We start from the raw sequence: 19933 nt of genomic DNA on the forward strand, positions 1-19933 counted from the left end.
TTCAACATGTTGACCAGGCTGGTCTCAAAACTCCTGACCTCGTGATCTGGCTGCCCTGGCCTCCCAAAGTGCTGGGATTACAGGCGTGAGCCACCGTACCAAGCCTATACCTAAATCTTAAAGAAAAAGCCATTTTTGGTGATTAATGTCTGCGAGGTCCTTTAACTGGGATCCAGAGATAGAGGGTACTACTCAGTGCCAGACACTGTTTTAGTCAGTTCAGACACATCATCTCATTTAATCCTCACAACAGCTCTTTGAAGTCAGCAATAAGATGTTTTCATTTTACAGATGGGGAAACCAAGGCCAAGTGAGATTAAGTTTCTTGTTCATCACATGGCTGGTCATGTGTGTTGAATGAATGGAGCCTTACTTCAGGCCATTTCTCCTCACCCAGGGATCAGGGTGGTGGGTGAAAGGAACAGTGTACAGTGTCTCTGGGTTTCCCTTTAACCACAGAATGAAGTCACAGAAATTCCTACAGAGAAACTTGGATCAGCGCTTTGTTATCCTGGCATTAAACGGGTGACCTTGAGCGCCAGCTTTGTCCTCAGGTGGGACAAGTCCTTGGCTAACATCTGGGCCTTGGACAAGGTCTTGGGGGATGGCTTCATTCTGTTCCATGTCAAGCGGGGCTGCTGGCCAGCTGTGGGGGCTGCTGCTCAGTCAGGGGCACAGGTGATAGGCCAGAATAGTCAGTTCCTCTTCATGGTTTCTCTGATCCATTTCACGTAGCGGCAGACTTTGGTATAGACACCAGGCTTGGTGGTATTGTCACAAGGGACGTCACCCCAGGACACAATGCCCTGTAGGACGCCCCCACAGACCAGGGGTCCCCCGGAGTCACCCTGTGGGGAAAAGAGGGGGTCTCAGGTTGAGTGAAACTTCCTGGATTCAGTGCATTCATCCTCATCCTAATCCCCATTTGCAGTCTCACCCCAAACCCAAGCCATCCCCATCCCAGGGAACGCCAACCCAACTCAACTCAATATGGCCCAGTTTATCTCAAATGGAGCCAACCCAGCCCCACCCCCAATTCAACACAGCTCAATGCAACTCACCCAACCTATGTCCAGTCTTACCCACATGAACCCCAGTGCAACTGAACTAAGCTAACTCCAGCTCAGCCGACATCCTCACCATTCAAAATCCAACCAAACCCATGCCTATCTCACAACTCAATCCCAATCTTCATGCCTTCTGCATTCCAAACAAAATCTACCCCATCCCAATTCAACCCTCACATATTTGCCACCCAAAATCAAACCAGACCATTCCCATTCTCAACCTCAACCCATACCATCCCAAACTATCACATTATCTACCTCAAACAATGCAATCCCCACCTATAACCCCAACTCCAACCACACCCCTATTCTAACTTCTCTTCTTACTCCATCTCCAAGTCTAACCCTAGCATCTTCCCTGGCCCAAAGCAAAGAAAATCCAACCCCATCCCCACTCCCACACCTGTCCCCATCTCTCTTCCTCTGCCTAATGGCCCCGCTGGGCTCTGACCTCACAGGATTTCGCGCCTCTGCCCTCTGCGCCTGCACAAACCATGGTGTTCGTCAGGCGCCCCGGGTAGTTCTTGTCACAAGATGCATCGGAGATAATGCTGATGTTGGCACAATGCAACGTATCTGGGAGACTCACTGGGGAGGACAGTGTACTTGGAGCAGGTCCATAAATTCTGGCCCTTGTCCCCTCCACCCAAGAGCCCTGGAGCATAGGATTCCTTGAGGCCTCGTATTCAGCTCCATTCTTTCACGCACCTTGTGACTGGGGTCTCCCTGTGGTCCCAGGCTCGTTGTGGGACACCAGGCCCCAGCCAGACACCACACAGGCCTCCCCTGGGTGGGGGCAACGCATGGGTAGCACCACGGGGCGCACCTGGGGGGTCAGGCGTGCGGGCTGGACTAGACGCAGCAACATGATGTCATGGCGGTGGCTGCGCTTTTCGTAGCGCGGGTGTGGGATGACCCGAGATGTGGTCCTTAGTTGCTCTGGGCCATCGCGCTTGCGCAGGTTGTGCTCTCCCAGGCGCACTCTCATGAAGCTGTGCAGGTGAATGGTTTTCCCACCAATTGGGGGCAGGCCAGTGGTTACCCACAAGTAGAGGACAGAAGGATCAAAGAGTGGACAGGCCGAGGTCCCCAGACCCTTTTGGAATCTCGACATCCCATGACCTTTTCCCAAGAGCCCAAAGCCAATGGTTCTAGCCCCTGCTCCTCAAGGACCAAGGATTCTGAAGTCATGCACACTCTTAGAACTCAACCCCCTTCAACTACTCCCAGCCCCCTCCTGGCCTCTCCCTAAATCCAGGATTCTCAGATCCCTAGAACTGAGGCTTAAAAGCTGGAACTAGTCTTTTTCCTCCTTCAGATATCTAAGGCTTTGAAACATACACTCCCTCTCACCCAGGGGCTTGACTTCCAGCCTTCTTGTCCATCAGAACCCAGGAGTTCTGGCATCTGCCTCTGTCTTCCCCCCAATTCTAGGAACTCTTCCCCCAGTCAGGCTCCCTCAGGACCCTGAGCCCTGCCTTCATACCGGCTTTGGCAGTGGGCCGCAGACAGCACCCAGTGTGGGGAGATGAGGGAAGCGCCACAGTTAAAGCGACCACGCTCGTAGAGGGCCACTTGCCACGGCTGGGAGTGGGGTACACACTCCTCACCTTCCAGCAACTTGCCGCCATCCTGAGCTGCTGGGAGAAGGGATAGAGGGCGCCTGAGGACAGGGACCTTTGCATTGCCTCCTATACCTTCCTTGCACCCTGCACTAACTACTATATGCCTACACTTCCCTAACTTCTCAAGGTACCCTGCCCTGGTTTTTTGTTGTTGTTTGTTTTTTTGAAACAGAGTGTCGCTTTGTTGCCCAGGCTGGAGTGCAGTGGCACTATCTCAGGTCACTGTAACCTCTGCCTCCCAGGTTCAAGTGATCCTCCTGCCTCAACCTCCTGAGTAGCTGGGATTACAAGCGCCCGCCACCACACCTGGCTAATTTTGGTATTTTTAGTAGAGATGGGGGTCGCACCATGTTGGCTAGGCTGGTCTCGAATTTCTGACCTCAAATGGTCTGCCCGCCTCAGTCTCCCAAAGTGCTGGGATTACAGTTATGAGCCACTACGTTCCACCTGTCCTCTTGTTTATTTACAACTGCTGCCTGTTTTCTCCAAAACTCTAGCACCCACCCCATTTGCTATAAGACTCTGGGAGAGAGAGGAAGGGGAACAGACCAGAGGGCAAGAAGTCCTCTGTGGTTGGGGGTGGAGACAGGGACACCAGATATAGGTTTAGACAGATGGTCACTTGAAATCAGTCATTCAAGGTCACCAAGTTGTCACAGACATCAAACGGATGTGGTCATAGTCAGTATGTATGACACAGCCTTGGCCCCAGAGTCTGGACATGTCAGCCAAATTCAGTGTGCAGATGAGTCCCAGATGTGGCCATACAAGGTCATAGACATGCATACATGCACATCCAGCTTCCAAACTCAGCTACAAATATGGACAGGACTGGGAGCAGAAATTCACTTGCATGCACATGGGTTGCAGCTGCAAGAATCACAGCACAGGCTGGGCATGGTGGCTCACACCTGTAATCCTAGCACTTTGGGAGGCTGAGGTGGATGGATCACCTGAGGTCAGAGTTTGAATCCAGTCTGGCCAACGTGGTGAAACCCTATCTCTACTAAAAATACAAAAAATGAGTTGGGTATGGTGGCAGGCACCTGTAATCCCAGCTACTTGGGAGGCTGAGGCAGGAGAATCACTTGAACCTGGGAGGTGGAGCTTGCAGTGAGCCAAGATCATGCCACTGCACCCTAGCCTGGGCAACAAGAGTGAAACTCCACCTCAAAAAAAAAAAGAATCACAGCACAGATGTTTATATGTGTATGTGACTACGGATGGTTAAGACATGAATACACACACATTCACACAGAATTGGGTACGGTTCAGAACTAGCTTCGTCATCTCTAGTGTGAGTCTTGGCATCCACTCTCACAGATACTTGCATACAGGGTCTGGACAAAGAAGGGGTCCTTGTCCCTGGGTTCAAATGTACAAGCTGTGAAACTTTGAGCAAGTTATTTGACCTCTCTGTGCCTCTGTTTCCTCATCTGTAAAATGAGGATTGTTGTAAGGATGAGGTAGGAATGTGCATGTGTGTGTGCATGTGTGCATGTATGGTGAATGATACCTAGCCCACTATAGCTACTTAATACATATTAGTTGTTTTTTTACAAAGGGCACCTGGATTTATTCATAGGGACATACATGTGAATATTCAGGTCCATCCTGAAATGGCCAAAGTAAGTCAGACATCTGCACAGACCTACACATAATAAATAGTCAGGGGTAAAACTATGATTCAGCCACGAGCCATTTTGTAGCGTTAGAGCTGCAGACACAAACCCAGAGGGCCAACACTCAGATGTGGACTTGCTGTCTGGGGCTGGGCATTCAAGGTCAAAGACATGCAGCTGGAGCCACAGGCAGCTGGGGCAGGACATATTTATCCATCTCTAGATCAGCCCCCAAGCCAGATCTGGGGAGTTCAAGGTCACTGATTGGGTTTCACCTTTGGGGATCTGGTTCACACATGTGAAGAGGATATGAACATACAGGGCCTTGTATACCCACTGCACACGTGCGTGTACACACACACACACGCACAGAATGGGACATGCTTAAGGGCATAATGAGAGACATTCAAGGTCACAGGACCAGGACCCTCCCCACTGGGCAATGTGGATGTGTCCCCTTAAGGTTGAAGCCATGCACACCCCCACCCACATAGGAGTAGGATTTGCACAGCCAGACTAAATGCCCACACTCTGCCCATCACAGTCAGGAACTGGGCCAAAGGTCCCGGTGAGACCAGGAAAATGCGGATGTGGTGGACGAGAGGCTTAACAAAGGAACAGTGAGGTCGTCCCTTGAAGGGCGGAGGGTAGGGCTGAACAGCTGGGCACCGAGGCTGCACCTGGCCAGTCCAGGCCAGAGGAAGGTGGAGGCCCCAGCTGGGTGCAGCAGGCAGGTGGGAGGCAAGGAGATGAGTGCACAGAGAGAGCCGGAGGGGAGGCTGGAGGCATGGGAGTCTGAGGGGCCCCCAAGAGTGAGGGTCATTTGTGCAGAGCATTAATGAAAGTCCAACCCCCCTCAATGTCTCCAGAGGAGAGGAGGCATCAGGTTACAATTAATTTCTCGGTGTGTGGTGGCTGAGTTCAGTCTGGAGTTTGCCTGCCACCCAGGGTGACCTTGACCTTGTGGCCGGCCCTCTGGGAGCCGCAGCCCCTTCCCTTGTCACATGAGGTCTGTGGTGCCCACCTCACATAGACATCGTGTGTAAGCTCGAAGCACCGAGCACGGCTTACACACAGGAGAGGGCACTACCTGGGCCAGGCTTGTGCTCATGCCTCACACGCAACCACCAAAGACCCTGTGAGAGTCAGGGAGTGTCAGGCATGAGACTCCAGCTGGAGTCTGTCTGTGCTCCTGGACTCACAGCACCTGTCTCATGCTTACTGTGTATACTAACTGTTATGCTATTGAGACCTCACCATTGTCTTAAGTGGGTGCTGTCATATAGAGAACGCACTCAAAGCCCAGAGAGGTGAAGCAGTTCCCTCGAGGACACACAGCAAGGAAGCGCCTGCCCTAGGATTCAGCTCAGGTTTGTGTAACCCCAGGACTGTGTTCCTTGTCATGGGTAGTGAGAGGCCCCGGGGACAGCATGGTGACTCCAGAGTAGATGGTGACTCCGGCCCCTGATGTGAGGACTTAGGAACATTGGCGCAGGTGGAGGTGGAGGGAGAAGAAGGATTTTTAGTGGTCTCTGGGTGAGGTAGGGGCTGGCAGATCACTGGGACCAGACATGCTTGGGGAGGGGACACCTGCTCCCGCAGACCTAACACTTACCTGGGGCCACCTCACCTGTGGATGTCAGCAGGAAGGAGAGAGGGAGAAGCCACATTGTAGAGGAGGACCCAGGGTTCGGCTGCAGTCTGGGGAGGGAGTGAGAGAGTCCAGGTGAGGCAGGACTCTTCTGCCTCCACCAGGATCCCTCCAGACACAGACTTATCCCACCCACTGTTAATACATTTCTTCCGACCACCAGTGTCCCCTTCCTCCAACCTCACTCTGCGCTTCCTTCTGGGTCCTCCATCTCTGGAGGGTTTACTCTTCCTCTAGGCACTGGGACAGACCCCGGTCCCTGCTTCCCTGTGTATCAGTCCCCAGCTCCCTGCCACCAGCCCCTGGATCTCTCTCCATCACCGGGGACCACTATCCAAACTTCCTATCTGGCCTTTTGGGTCCCTCTCCAGTTCCATCCCCTCCACTGGCCTGTCCCTGACCCATAACCTCAAAGGGTCTTTCTATATCCGGAGTTGACTGTGCCCCTCCCCTGCTTACCACCTTTTGTGGATTCTTAGTACCCCCAGGATAAAGTCCCCCCTTCAGCATCACTTTCTTTTTTCTTTCTTTGTTTCTTCTTCTTTCTTTGTTTTTGAGATGGAGTCTAGCTGTGTTTCCCAGGTTGGAGTGCAGTGGTGCAATCCCAGCTCACTGCAACCTCCACTTCCTGGGTTCAAGCGATTCTCCTGCCTCAGCCTCCCAAATAGCTGGGATTACAGGCATGCACCACCATGTCTGGATAATTTTTTGTATTTTTAGTAGATGGGGTTTCACTATGTTGGCTAGGCTGGTCTTGAACTCCTCACCTCAAGTGATCCACCTGCCTCAGCCTCCAGAAGTGTTAGGATTACAGACATGAGCCACCATGCCTGGCCCATCAGCCTCACTTTCAAGGACAACAGTGGCTTCTGCCCTTCCAGCCCCTCTGCCCGCATCTCCCATGACCTTGTCCTAGGCACAGGTAATGCTGCCATTTTCTCACCTGCCATTTCATGCTCAGGCTCTTCCTCCCACCAGGTATCCGACACCATTCCCTTCCAGCCCCACTTCCTCCTTGACGCCTTTTCTGACCTCCCCTGACCCTCAGTGGTGTCTGCCTCCCCTACTAGACTGGCAGCTCCCTGGGGAGCTGGTCTGATCCACTCTGGGTCTCCAGTATTGCAGTGCCCAGCCCATGGGAGGCCTCAGGAAGCTTTGGGAGTGAATTAGAGTCCTTCTTCCTCATATCTTCCAAATTTGTCTTTGTCCTACATGGCTCTGTCCCCACATCTTCTGGGAGGCCCCAACACCTAACAGGTGTCTCTCCTGAATGTCACAGCACCCATTTTGCCTCTATTACATGCAGATGCCCCATACTTGCTGAGGTCTTGCCTATTCTTTTCCTGATCTGGGTGCCTTGAAGATGGGGCTCAGGTCAGGTCCTTTCTGTGTCCTGAGCACTGCCCTGCCTGGGGCCTGGCACACAGGAGGCCTCGGGGAGGTTGTGCTGAAACGACTTGAACCCGTGATCACGCCTATGTTCTTGGCTCTGGTACAAGCGCTTCAGGGACGTCCTCCCAATCCACTCCACCCCCTCCCTCCCCACCTCTGCGGCTCCTTCTAGCCACTTCAGGACATTTTCTTGGTTCAGGTTCAATTTGGGGCATTGGTGAAGGACACATGGATCCACCCATACCCTTGACACTCAGTTCTCCTAGGGTGGCTGCCATTTCCCCTTGAGACCAGGGCACAGTTAATCTCCCCTTCACCCCTCCCTCCAGTCTTGTCTCAAAGCTCTCACCTCTTCCAGAACCTCCAGCAGTGTCTAGGGCAGCTTGGGTGCCAGAAGAAAGGGAGTGGGCAACAGGATGTCTGAATTTATAAGCTCCCAGCCCCAGCTGGGTCTGGGGGTGCGGTGGTGTAGGGTGGGGTGGGAGGTGACTGAGAGTCAGGTTTACAGGCAGAGACGCCTTGGTGGCTGGTGGGGTGGGGGACTTGGCCTAATGAGCATTTATTAGGTTGAAGTTGTTGTCTGAGTCTCCAAGGAAGAATTCTCCAGTAGAGGCAGTTCCTCAAGGGGGAGGGGACAGGAGGACAGAAACAGAAATTAGGAGGAAATCAAAAGATAGAGCCTGGAATTTGGGGTCTGGAGTCTGGAAACTGGATCCTAGAGTAATTGTTCTTCGGTTTGGGGCAGGGTTCCGGATCCCGTGTTCTGGATCCGGATCTTTGGTTCTGGATCTGGGTCTTGGATTCTGGATTTGGGGATCTTGAGTTGGAGATTAATGACTTGCAGTCTGTAGTGTGCATTTCCAAGTCTGAGTTCTTGGGCCTGGGGTCTGGAATCTGGATCCTGGAGTCTGGTCTTTGAGTGACAGATCTTGAACCTGGATTCTGGATCTTGGGGCATTCAAATCTAGAATCCACAGTAGGAGCCTGGAATCTGGTGTTTGGAATCTGGCACTTGAGGTTAGAAATCTTTGCACCTGCTATAAGAAGCCTGGGGACTAGAGTACAAATGATAGATTTTGGATTTTGAATTTTGGGGTCTGGATTCTTTTTTTTTTGAGACGGAGTTTTGCTTTTGACACCCAGGCTGGAGTGCAATGGTGTGATTTTAGCTCACTGCAACCTCCGCCTCCCTGGTTCAATCTATTCTACTGCCTCAGCCTTCTGAGTAGCTGTGATTACAGGTGCCTGCCACCATGCCCAGCTAATTTTTGTATTTTGGGTAGAGATGGGTTTTCACATGTTGGCCAGGCTGGTGTCGAACTCCTTACCCTAAGTGATACACCGGCCTCAGCTTCCCAATTGCTGGAATTACAGGCATGAGCCACCTGCACCCAGCTTGGGGTCTGGATTCTACAGGGTGGATTTAAGCTCTGAGCTTTCCAGGGTAGACTTTGGAGCATAAAGTCTGGAGTTTCAAATCTGCATTGTCCGTTTAAAAGCTGGACTGCAGCTGGGCAAAGTGGCTCATGCCTTTGGGAGGCCGAGGTGGAAGGATTGCTGTAACTTAAGGGTTCGAGACCAGCCTGGGAAACATAGCAAGACCTCATCTCTACTAAAAATCTAAATAAATAAATAATAAATAAAATTTTAAAAGGCTGGTTTGAGAGACAGGGACCTGGCTTTTGTGATTCTTAGATTTCTAGAATCTTGACTTCAGAGTCTGAATTAAGAGTCTGAGAACCTAGGATCTCTATTCTGGTCCTGTAGTCTTATTTCTGGGTTTTAGAGCTTGAAATCTGGGTTCTGCATTCCAGAGGCTGGAGCTTGTCACTGAGATGACCCAAGGCTTTGGGTATTTGAGGCTGGATGTCTCAAAACCCCAGAGGGCCCCAGGCAGTTGTCTAGAGTCTATTTTGGCTTAACTAATGAGGAGGTCTGGAGACAGGAGGGATTGACCTCAGGCCACCCAGTGAAGGATAGGGCCTGTTGTAAGCGTGGTCTCTCCAAGTATGGAAAGCCATCATCTTTATGGGAGGGAGTCACTTGGGATTCAACCATTCTAGAACTATAGACCCCAAGAATTTCTAGAATATCAGACTTTCAGATTCTAGAAGCACAGGCCCTAAGACATTCTGGTAGTCTAGAACACTATGGAATGTGAGATTTTAGAATAGTCTAGAACCACAGAGCTCCAAACACTCTAGAACCTTAGAGCATCGGGCATTCTGGAGTTCCCAGAAACCTTATGCATTCTAGAATGTGGGGTCTCCAGACATTCTACAAGCCCAGCCCTGCAGACATAATGGAGCCTCAGGCTGGAAGCTATTCTAGAATGCCTATGTCCCTTTGCGTCGCTCCCCACAGATTCATGCTCCAAGTCTGCTGGCCTCACCCTGGGCCACCACTTCAGCTGAGCAGGCCCTGTTGATGGAACGCAGCTGCAGGGCACTCCCTGTGCTAAGTGCTCTCCTTGTAGGATCTCACTCAGGCTCCAGGCAGCCCTGTGAGGTGGTTATATTAATAACCGTATGGCTTCCTGCTAAATATGGAGGAAACTGAGGCCCAGACAGGGGCAACACAAGCAAGGCTCCTGCAGAAGCGAGAGGCCACGCGGGAAGGGAATCAGTGTTCTGGAACCCCCAGTTGGCTTTTTTGCGGCCACCCCTGCAGCCCCCTCCCTCTGTAGGGGCACGGTGGTGACTAGGGGAAGGAGCTGAGCCCCTGGGGCTTCCTTGGTGCTGCGTCTGTGCTAAGCGCTTTCCGTAACCAACCTAGGCAGGTACTGATGAAGTACCCCTGATACAGACAGGGACGCTGAGGGCGCTTCCACCATGCCACGCGCGTTAAGCCCAGACGGGCACCTGGTTTGCGCACGGCTACCAGGAGGGCGCGCAGCCAGCAGCTCCCGCCGTCCCGCCCCCACGCGGTGATGTTAGCGCCACGCCCCCGCCCACAGTGCCGGGCTCAGGTCCGCACAATCGCTGTCCTCCTGGACGTGTGGGCGGACGTCCTTCAACTCCGCCACGGCCCGAGTCTCACCTCTGCCTGGCTCTCCTCCTCCTCCTGAGAACACTCCCTGGGAGTCTTTTATCAACTCCCGTGGTTCAACCACCAACCACTGAACTCCAGCTGACCCTGAACTCCAGCTTGGGCAGCCACCTGCTCCTGGGCGCCCCCTGCTCCAATGTCCCTAGGCCCCTCTCACTCACCGAATCCCAACTCATTGCTCTATTTTCCCAAACCCTCCTTCCCTGTTCTTCCAGTTCTCAGGGGCAGCGTCACCGCCCACCCAGTTATTTGGCCAGACGCCCTTGGCACTGACATTGCCGTATCTCTCCCCTTTTTCTCTGCAGCTCATCGGTTCCCAGCCTGTCCCTTCGGCCCCTGCCTCCCTCTGCCCTGTCCTCTCCTCTCTGTCCCCTTGGCTTGGCTCCAGCTCAGATGACCTCCTCTCTCTCTGGACCCTCGCCCCTCCTGTCCAGTAGGACAGCCTCCTCCTTCCCCTCCTGTGGGTCACCATGTGGCCCCAGAGGGTCTCTGCACTTGGAGTTCACCCCGCCCCTCCCCTGCTCACAGCCTTCCCTTGCAGCTCCCCAACACCCGTGGGCAAGGTCCCACAAACTTCTCAGCCTACAGTTTGAAGCCCTTTGGGACTCCCCCGCTGGAAGAAGCCTCCCCTTAAGTATCGGGGGGACTGCAGACTGCCCACCTCGGGTCGGGAACTGGACTCATGGTCTCCCCACCAGGTGCTGGCCCTCCTCTAACTAGTCCGTTCCTTCTGGAATCAGACAAGCTGCTGTTTCAGGGCGCTAGCTCTGGATTGACAGCCTGGGCGCAGATCCCGTTCCACTGCTTACTATTTTGGGAGACCCTCATAAGTCTCTTTTCTTCTCTGTGCCTCAGTTTCTTATCCCCAAAATCAGAAGATCCCCTCATAGAGTTTTTCAAGGAGTAACGACTTAGTTTGTGTTAGGAGCTCAGAACATAGAGTAAATTATGGCAATTCATTCAATCCACATTTTACACATGAACAGACAGGAGTTCGGGGCCGTTGGTCAAGGTCACCCAGGCTGCAGAAGTGGAATCGAGAATGGATCTTGAGGTCCCGGTGCCCCCTATGAGAAGCGTCGCTCTCTGGGTGTCAGGAGCTCATTTGCGAAGGGGTCTTCTGTTGGGTTGCAGTGGGAATGGGAGGGACTTCACAGGGGTTGGACGAGGTCATACTCATGGAGCAGGCATGCAAATCATAAAATCAGGCTGAAGCTTGCAAGACTGGTTAATACAAACGTGATTCAGACGTGGCCGCTGGAGCCACGTGTCCCGGGTTTGAGTTCTGCCTCTGCCCCAGAACTCTACGCACCCTCAGGCAAAGCAAGTCACTTAGCATCTGTGTGCCCCAGCTGCCTCATCTATAAAGTGGGGGTAATAATTCCTCCTCTCTCTTTTGTAGGAGTGTTTTGAGGTATTCATGCTTGAAATCTGTGCCTGGCACTCGTTATCTGTCTGTCCTATTCCCCTTGAGAACTGAACACTGGGGAGGGGGTCATGTGGGATCTTTCTCAGATGACAGTTGGGCAGCAGCAGATTTGGGACTGGAAGAAGCAACTGTGTGTTGGTTTTTTTTGTTTGTTTTTGGTTTTGGCTTTTTTTTTGACAGAGTCTCGCTCCTGTCACCCAGGCTGGAGTGCAGTGGCACAATCACAGCTCACTGCAACAGATTCTCCTGCCTCAGCCTTCCAAGTAGCTAGGATTACAGGCACCTACCACCATGCCTGGCTAGTTTTTGTATTTTTAGTAGAGATGGGGGTTTCATTATTTTGGCCAGGCTGGTCTTGAACTCCTGACCTCAAGTGATCCATCCACTTCGGCCTCCCAAAGTGTTAGGATTACAGGCCTGAGCCACCATGCCCAGCCAGAAACCACTATTTTGATCTCCCAGATGTGTCATCTTTTTCTGAATCCCTGTGACCCCTTTATCAAGACCCCTGTTTTACAGATTGGGGAACTGAGGCCCAGGGAGAGGAAATTTATGTGTGATGTCAAGCAAAGAGAATGCCACACACAGACTAGTTCTTCTCTGAGACTTTATTTCCTGGTCTGTGCTGGGGGGAAGCTGGAAGGAAGGAGGTAGAAAAACCCAAATCTTCTCTTTTGTCCTGGGAGGGCCCTATTGATAGGTGGCACCAATTGTGTGTTTGTTCATAGAAGGTTTGCTCCCAGATCTGAGAAAGGAGGGCCTGGGGCCCAGACTCCTGGGTCTGAGAGAGGAGACACTGGGGGCCTGGACTCCTGGGTCTGAAGGAGGAAGGGCTGGAATCTGGACTCCTGGGACTGAGTGAGGAGGGGCTGGGGTCTGGACTCCTGAGTCTGAGTGAGGAGAGGGCTGGGGACTCGGACTCCAAGGTCTGAGGGAGGTGAGAATAAGGGCCCAGACTCCTAGGTCTGAGGGAGAAGTGCCTGGGGGATCTGAGGTAGGAGGGGCTGGGCACTTGGACTCCTGAGTCTGAGAGAGGAGGGGCTGGGGGGTCTGAGGGAGGAGGAGGCTGGGAGCCTGGACTCTGAGAAGGGCCTGGGAGATCTGCGGGAGGAGGGGCTGGGGACTCTGACTCCTGGATCTGACAGAGGAGAGGCTGGGGACCAGGACTCCTGGGTCTCAGGGAGGAGGGACTGGGGTCCTGAACTCTTGGCTCTGAAGGAGGAGGGGCTGGGGGATCTGAGGGAGCTGGGGAGACATGTGTCTGCTCCCTGTGGTGACTGCTGCTCACTTTCCCCATATCTGTTTCTGCTCCCCTCTCCCTGTGATACTATCAGCTTCTTTTAGTTTTCATTATTTAGAGTCAGGGTCTTGCTCTGCTGCCCAGGCTGGAGTGCAGTGGTGCCATCACAGCTCACTGCTACCTCAAATTCCTGGGAATTTGAGTGATCCTCTGGCATCAGCCTCCCGAGTAGCTGGGACTACAGGTGTGTGCCATGGTGCCCTGCTAATTTTTAAGTTTTTTTTGTAGAGATGGGGGTCTTGATATGTTGCTCAGGCTGAGATTGTTTGTGAAATGTCATCCGGGGCTGGGTGCAGGGCCTCACGCCTGTAATCTCAGCACTTTGGGAGGCTGAGGTAGGTGGATCACAAGGTCAGGAGTTCGAGATCAGCCAAGCCAACAGAGCAAAACCCCATCTATACTAAAAATACAAAAATTAGCCTGGCATGGTGGTGCATGCCTGTAATCCTAGCTATTCAGGAGGTTAAGGCAGGAGAATTGCTTGAACCTGGGAGGTAGAGGTTGCAGTGAGCTGAGTTGGGCCACTGTGTTCCAGCCTGGGTGACAGAGTGAGACTCTCAGGAAAAAAAAAAGTCATCATGGAACACCCTGCCTTCCAGTGCAGGAATGCTAGCTGTGGCGTTACAAGAATGTTGTTTAGTGCAGCACTATTCCAAATAGCAAAGATTTGGAAGCACCCTAAGAGTCCATCGACAGATGAATGGATACAGAAAATGTGGTGCATATACACCATGGAGTACTATTCAGCCATAACAAAGAATGAGAGCTTGTCATTTGCAACATGGATGGAACTGGAGGTCAGGATGTTCAGTGCAGTAAGTCAGGTACAGAAGACAGAGTTCATAAGTTCTCATTTGTTTGTGGGAGCTAAAAATTAAAACAATTGAGTTGCCGGGCATGGCGGCTCACGCCTGTAACCCCAGCACTTTGGGAGGCTGAGGCGGGTGGATCACTGGAGCTTAGGAGTTCAAGACCAGCCTGACCAACATGGTGAAACCCCATCTCTACTAAAAATACAAAAAATTAGTCATGAATTGTGATGTGCACCTGTAGTCCCAGCTAGTTGGGAGACTGAGGCAGAAGAATCACTTGAACCTGGGAGGTAGAAGTTGCAGTGAGCCGAGATTGTGCCACTGCACTCCTGCCTGGGTGACAGAGTGAGACTCTGTCTCAACAACAACAACAAAAGAGACAGACATACAGGGACAGTGAGAAACAGACACGGGGAAGAGGAGGGGAGAGAGAACAGAACCAGGAAGGGAGTGAGAAATAGACAAATGAGGCTGGGTGTGGTGGCGCACACTTGTGGTTCCAGCTACTCTGAAGGCTGAGGTGGGAGGATTGCTTGAGGCCAGGAGTTTGAGACCAGCCTGAGCAGCATAGTGAGACTCTGTCTCTACAAATAAACAAACAAAAATTAGCTGGGAATGGTAGCACGTGCCTGCAGTCCCAGCTACTCAGGAGTCTAAGGCAGGAGGATTGCTTAAACCCAGGAGTTCAAGGTTACAGTGAGCTCTTATTGTGCTGCTGTATGGCAGCCTGGGCAACAGAGTGAGACTGTCCCTAAAATGAAAGAAAAACAAGCAAACTGGGGTCGGGCATGGTAGCTCATGCCTGTAATCCCAGCACTTTGGGAGACTGAGGCTGGTGGATCACTTGAGGTCAGGAGTTCGAGACCAGGCTGGCCAACATGGTCTTTACTAAAAATACAAAAATTAGCCAGGTGTGGTGGTGTGTGCCTGTAGTCCCGGCTACTCAAGAGGCTGAGGGAAGAGAGTCGCTTGAACCCGGGGTAGGGTGGAGGTTGCAGTGAGCTGAGATCACACCACTGAGCTCCAGCCTGGGTGAGAGAGTGAGACTCCATCCCCCCTCCCGCAAAGAAAAGCAAACTGGGGCTGGGGTTTTGCATCCCAGACCAAATGCCTGCACTCTGAATGCCTGCTTGGGTGGAGCTCTAGTGAGGTGGAATGGGGGACAAGGGCTTTAGCCAAGGACGCCTGAGATTATCCTGTGGGGAAGCATCAAGAGTGTGAACTGGATGAAGCTGTGAGGCAATTATCCATGGCTCTCTTACCTTTCTGCCTGTCCTGAAAAAGCTATTAGTCACTTTTTAGTTCCGGATTGTCTTTTTACAGATGTTTCTCTAGGGCCTCAGAACATGTTTGTTTACTGTCTTTGATAACAAAGATGTCCTTCTATAACAGATGTATTTATTGGCCATTTATTTATGATCCTTCCAGGGCAGGTGGAACAGTAGCCCAAGATAACAAAGATAGTATCTCCCTGAGTTCCAGATTTGGGCCGATTTCCTTGCATCTCCCTTATAAGATTGAGGATTTGTAAACACATGAAAACACAGGTTCCTCAGCATTGATACAAACTACTGTATGCACAGCATCCACCTCAGCCACTCTGATCATCCCCGCAGGACCTAGGGGCAAGGTGAGCCCGTGAGAACGTGAACCTCATGCTGCCTGCTGTACCATGAGTAATAAAGCTCTTTGTCTCTGACCCAGGAGTCTTTGTGAGTTCTGCCAGTAGTTTCACTGGATACAAAATTCTTGGCTGATAATTGTTTTATTTTTTTAAGGAGTCTAAAGACAGGACCCAAATCCCTTCTAGGTGGTGGGTGTTTGCTGAGAAATCTGCTGTTAATCTAATAGCTTTTCCTTTATAGGTTACCTGATGCTATTGCCTCACAGTTCTTAAGATTCTTTCCTTCATCTTGACTTTGGATAACCTGATGACTACATGCCTAGGAGGTCATCTTTCTGCAATGAATTTCCCAAGTGTTCTTTGAGCTTCTTGTATTTGGATATCTAGATCTAGCAAGGCCAAGGAAGTTTTCCTTGATTTTTTCCTCAAATATGTTTTCCAAACTTTCAGATTTCTCTTCTTCCTTGGGAACACGAATTACTCTTAGGTTGGTCGTTTAACATAATCCCAAACTTCTTGGAGGTCTTGTTCAGTTTAAAAAAATTTTGTTTTCTTTGTCTTTGTTGGATTGGGTTAATTCAAAAGCCTTCTCTTTGAGCTCTGTTCTTTCTTCTACTTGTTTGATTCTATTGCTGAGACTTTCCAGTGAATTTTGCATTTCTCTAAGTGTGTCCTTCTTTTCCAGAGGTTGTTACTGTTTTTTATTTATGCTATCTATTTATCTGGAGATTTTTCTGTCCATATCCTGTAACACTTTCTTTCTCTCTCTCTCTCTCTCTCTTTTTTTTTTTTTTTTTTTTGAGACGGAGTTTCGCTCTTGTTACCCAGGCTGGAGTGCAATGGCGCAATCTCGGCTCACCGCAACCTCCACCCCCTGGGTTCAAGCAATTCTCCTGCCTCAGCCTCCTGAGTAGCTGGGATTACAGGCACCTGCCACCATGCCCAGCTAATTTCTGTATTTTTAGTAGAGACAGGGTTTCACCTCTTGGCCATGCTGGTCTTCAACTCCTGACCTCATGATCCACCCCCTCCCACCCCACCCCTCAGCCTCCCAAAGTAGTGGCATTACAGGTGTGAGCCACCGTGCCCGGCCAACACTTTTAAAATTTCTTTAAGTTGGTATTCACCTTTCTCTGGTGCCTCCTTGACTAGCTTAATAATTGTTCTTCTAACTTCTTTTTCTGGCAATTTCAGAGATTTTTTTTTTTTTTTTTTATCCATTGTTGGTGAGCTAGTGTGATCTTTTTGGGGTGTTAAATAACCTTGTTTTGTCATATTTCCCGAATTGTTTTCCTGGTTCCTTCTCATTTGGGTAGACTATGTCAGCAGGAAAATCTGGGGCTCAAGGGCTGCTGTTCAAATTCTTTTGTCCCACAGAGCTTTCTTGATGTGTCCACTCTATTTTCCCCCAGTGATGGGGCTTCCTGAGAGCTGAACTGCAGTGATTGTTATTTCTCTTTTGGATTTAGCCACCCAGTGGAGCTACTGGGCTCTGGGCTGGTACTGGGGAGTGTTTGCAGAGTCCTGTGATATGATTCATCTTCAGGTCTCTTAGCTGTGAATATCAGCACCTGTTCCATTGGAGGTAGCCCGGGAGTAAAGTGGACTCTGTGGGAGTCTTCGGTTGTACTTTGTTTACTGTGCTGGTTTTGTGTTGGTTGGCCTCCAGCTAGGAGGTGACACTTTCAAGGCAGCATAAGCTGCAGTAGTACAGGGAGGAAAAAAAGCTTGCTGTAGGGTCACCTGGATAGGTATTTGGGCTTCTCAGGTGGTGGGTGGGACCAGAGAGATTATGCCTTTTGTCTTTGGCTGCTGGAGCAGGTAGAGAAAGACCATCAGGTAGGGGCAGGGTTAGTCGTGTCTGAGCTCAGACTTTCCTTGGGTGGAGGTTGCTGCAGCTGCTGTGGGGCCTGGGATGTGGTTCTCAGGCCAATGGAGTTATGTTCCCCGGGTGATTATGGCTGCCTCTACTTCAGTGTGTGGGTCACCAAGGAAGTGGGGGAAAGTCAGCAGTTTCAGGACTCACCTAGTTTCCATGCAGCTCGAAAGGCTGGTCTCACTCCCATTGTGCGCACCCCCAACCAAAGCACTGAGTTTGTTTCCAGACAGCAGGTGAGCAGGGCTGGGAACTTGCCCCAGGCTATAAGCCTCCCTGCTGAGAAAGCAAGCAGGGCTTTCAGGTTTCGTGCCTCCCCACCTGCTGCAGCTTCTGTGCTGTGTCTGCACTCACAGTTTGCCCCCTCCCCTGAGTTCTGTCTGGGAAACTTCATGTTCAGTTGAAATTTTTACAAAGTTCAGCTGGAAGTTTCCTTCTCTCTGTGGTCTTTCCCCAGTTCCATTGCCAGTCCTCCCCAAGGACCGCTGTGAGACAGTCAGCAATGGCTTCCCTGGGGACCAAGAGTGTCCACAGGGCTCTTCTTGCTGCTTCCTCTACCCCCATATTTCGTTCAGCTCTCTAAATTCATCTCAGCTCCAGGTGAGTTCAAATCCTTTTCCAGTGGTCTGGACCTTCTGATTCCCCAGTGAGGATGTGTGTTTGGGGGCAGACAATCCCCCTTTCACAGTTTCTCACTTTGGGCACTCACAGCTTTTATGCTGTCTCCTGGAGCCTGCAGCAGCAATTCGCTTCCTTCAAAGGGTCTGTGGGTTCTCTTGGTTTTCCTGGTATGTTCCTGCGGTAGTTCTTGGAGCAAAAATTCAAGATGTGAATCTCCACATGCTGCTCCGTTCTGAGTGGGAGCTGCAGGTTAGCCCTGCTTCCTAGCCACCATTTTCTCCCCACATTCACTTTTTGACTTTTCTTTTTTATTAACTGCCTGTTTATATGCTTTGACCATTTTTTTTTTTTTTTTTTTTTTTGAGACGGAGTTTCGCTCTTGTTTACCCAGGCACTGGAGTGCAATGGCGCGATCTCGGCTCACCGCAACCTCCGCCTCCTGGGTTCAGGCAATTCTCCTGCCTCAGCCTCCTGAGTAGCTGGGATTACAGGCACATGCCACTATGCCCAGCTAATTTTTTTTTTTGTAATTTTTAGTAGAGACGGGGTTTCACCATGTTGACCAGGATGGTCTCGATCTCTTGACCTCGTGATCCACCCGCCTCGGCCTCCCAAAGTGCTGGGATTACAGGTGTGACCCACTGCGCCCGGCTGCTTTTACCATTTTTTTTTAGGGGTTGCTCTCTACTTCAGGTCAGAAGTTTCTGTGCTTTCTAAATAGTGATCTCTTTTTGGTTTGAACATTGTATATGCCATCTTTTATAAATAGAAATTCTGTACAAACCACAGTGCAAAAAAATAAAAATAAAAAAAAAGAAATTCTGAATTCTTATACAAGGTTCTGGACAACAGTGCCCTCTAAGCAAAAATTCTAAATTTGGATGAAGTACATGCAAATTTTGATCTATGATTTGTGCTGCTGAAGGTGTATCAAGAAGCCTTTTCTTTGTGTTAGATAACAAGGGTTATCTACCACATTTTCTAGCCTCTCTAAGCCTCTTTGTTTGTCCATCTGTTTCTGCATGTCATCCCACCTACACAGCTCTATTCATTAATTTTTTGTCTAATTGACATTTTCTTGTCACAAACTGTGACTTGATGAAGATAACATAAACTCATAATAATGTCCCTCAATAAGAAAGGAACAATATGCCGAGTGCGGTGGCTCGTGCCTGTAATCCCAGCACTTTGGGAGGCCATAGTGGACAGATTACCCAAGGGTGAGAGTTCAAGACCAGCCTGGCCAACATGGTCAAACCCTGTCTCTACTAAAAATACAGAATTAGCTGGGTGTGGTGGTGTGTGGCTGTAATCCCAGCTACTTGGGAGGCTGAGGCAGGAGAATCACTTGAACCCAGGAGGCAAAGGTTACAGTGAAACGAGATCGTGCCATTGTACTCCAGCCTGGGCGACAAGAACGAAACTCCATTAAAAAAAAAAAAAAGGAACAATAAACTTGTTCATTAGTCCATAAAACATGCTAAATTAGTTGGCGAATCAGAACACTTGAAATGTCCTGAAATTTTTCAGCTGACATTTGAAACAAACTTGCTACTATTTCTCCCCAAATTGGGCAAAAATCCTTTAAAAATCGTATGAAATTTAAATAAATAAAACTTTGAAGCCAAAAGAAATGTTTCTACAGGACTAATAATGAAAAACAAATTTTAATCAAATATGATCAAAATGAAATTATTTTTCTTCCCCTAGAAAATGAGATTATAAAATCATTGATTATAAGCAGAGATAATTGAAGAGTATGAGGACAAAGGAATGCAAGAGAAAAACTCTGTAAGGCATTTAAGACAATTGCAAAATTTAAAAATTATGCATCTTCTAAATTTTACCTTGATTTTGGTATTATAT

The 19933-nt window shown here is 50.3% G+C and overlaps 1 protein-coding gene and 1 long non-coding RNA gene across 19 annotated transcripts in view; one reads left to right on the forward strand and one right to left on the reverse strand.

Moving 5' to 3' along the window:
• The window catches only part of LOC144580747 (uncharacterized), a 164258-nt gene that overhangs the window by 11885 nt on the left and 132440 nt on the right, over positions 1-19933 (forward strand). The gene's annotated exons all lie outside the window — the stretch shown is intronic.
• Positions 239-10715, reverse strand: KLK15 (kallikrein related peptidase 15). The gene is made up of 6 exons (XM_035284387.3): positions 10600-10715; positions 5930-6015; positions 2554-2704; positions 1776-2059; positions 1519-1655; positions 239-848 (listed from the first exon to the last, which is right to left on the reverse strand). Exons 1-6 carry the CDS (start codon positions 10713-10715, stop codon positions 696-698), a joined length of 927 nt encoding a protein of 308 aa, XP_035140278.3. The 3' UTR covers positions 239-695.

The sequence above is a fragment of the Callithrix jacchus genome, chromosome 22 (genome assembly GCF_049354715.1).
Source record: "Callithrix jacchus isolate 240 chromosome 22, calJac240_pri, whole genome shotgun sequence".
Classification (NCBI taxonomy): domain Eukaryota; kingdom Metazoa; phylum Chordata; class Mammalia; order Primates; family Cebidae; genus Callithrix; species Callithrix jacchus.

Coding starts and splice junctions, on each gene's coding strand:
- KLK15 (XM_035284387.3), bottom strand. CDS start 10,715: ATGAGCTGCAGAGAAAAAGGGGAGAGATACGGCAATGTCAGTGCCAAG. Junction 6,016..10,599: donor TGGAAGAACAGGGAAGGAGG/GTTTGGGAAAAT, acceptor CTCCCTCCCCAG/ACTGCAGCCGAACCCTGGGT. Junction 2,705..5,929: donor CACAGGTGAGGTGGCCCCAG/GTAAGTGTTAGG, acceptor TTCTCCCAGCAG/CTCAGGATGGCGGCAAGTTG.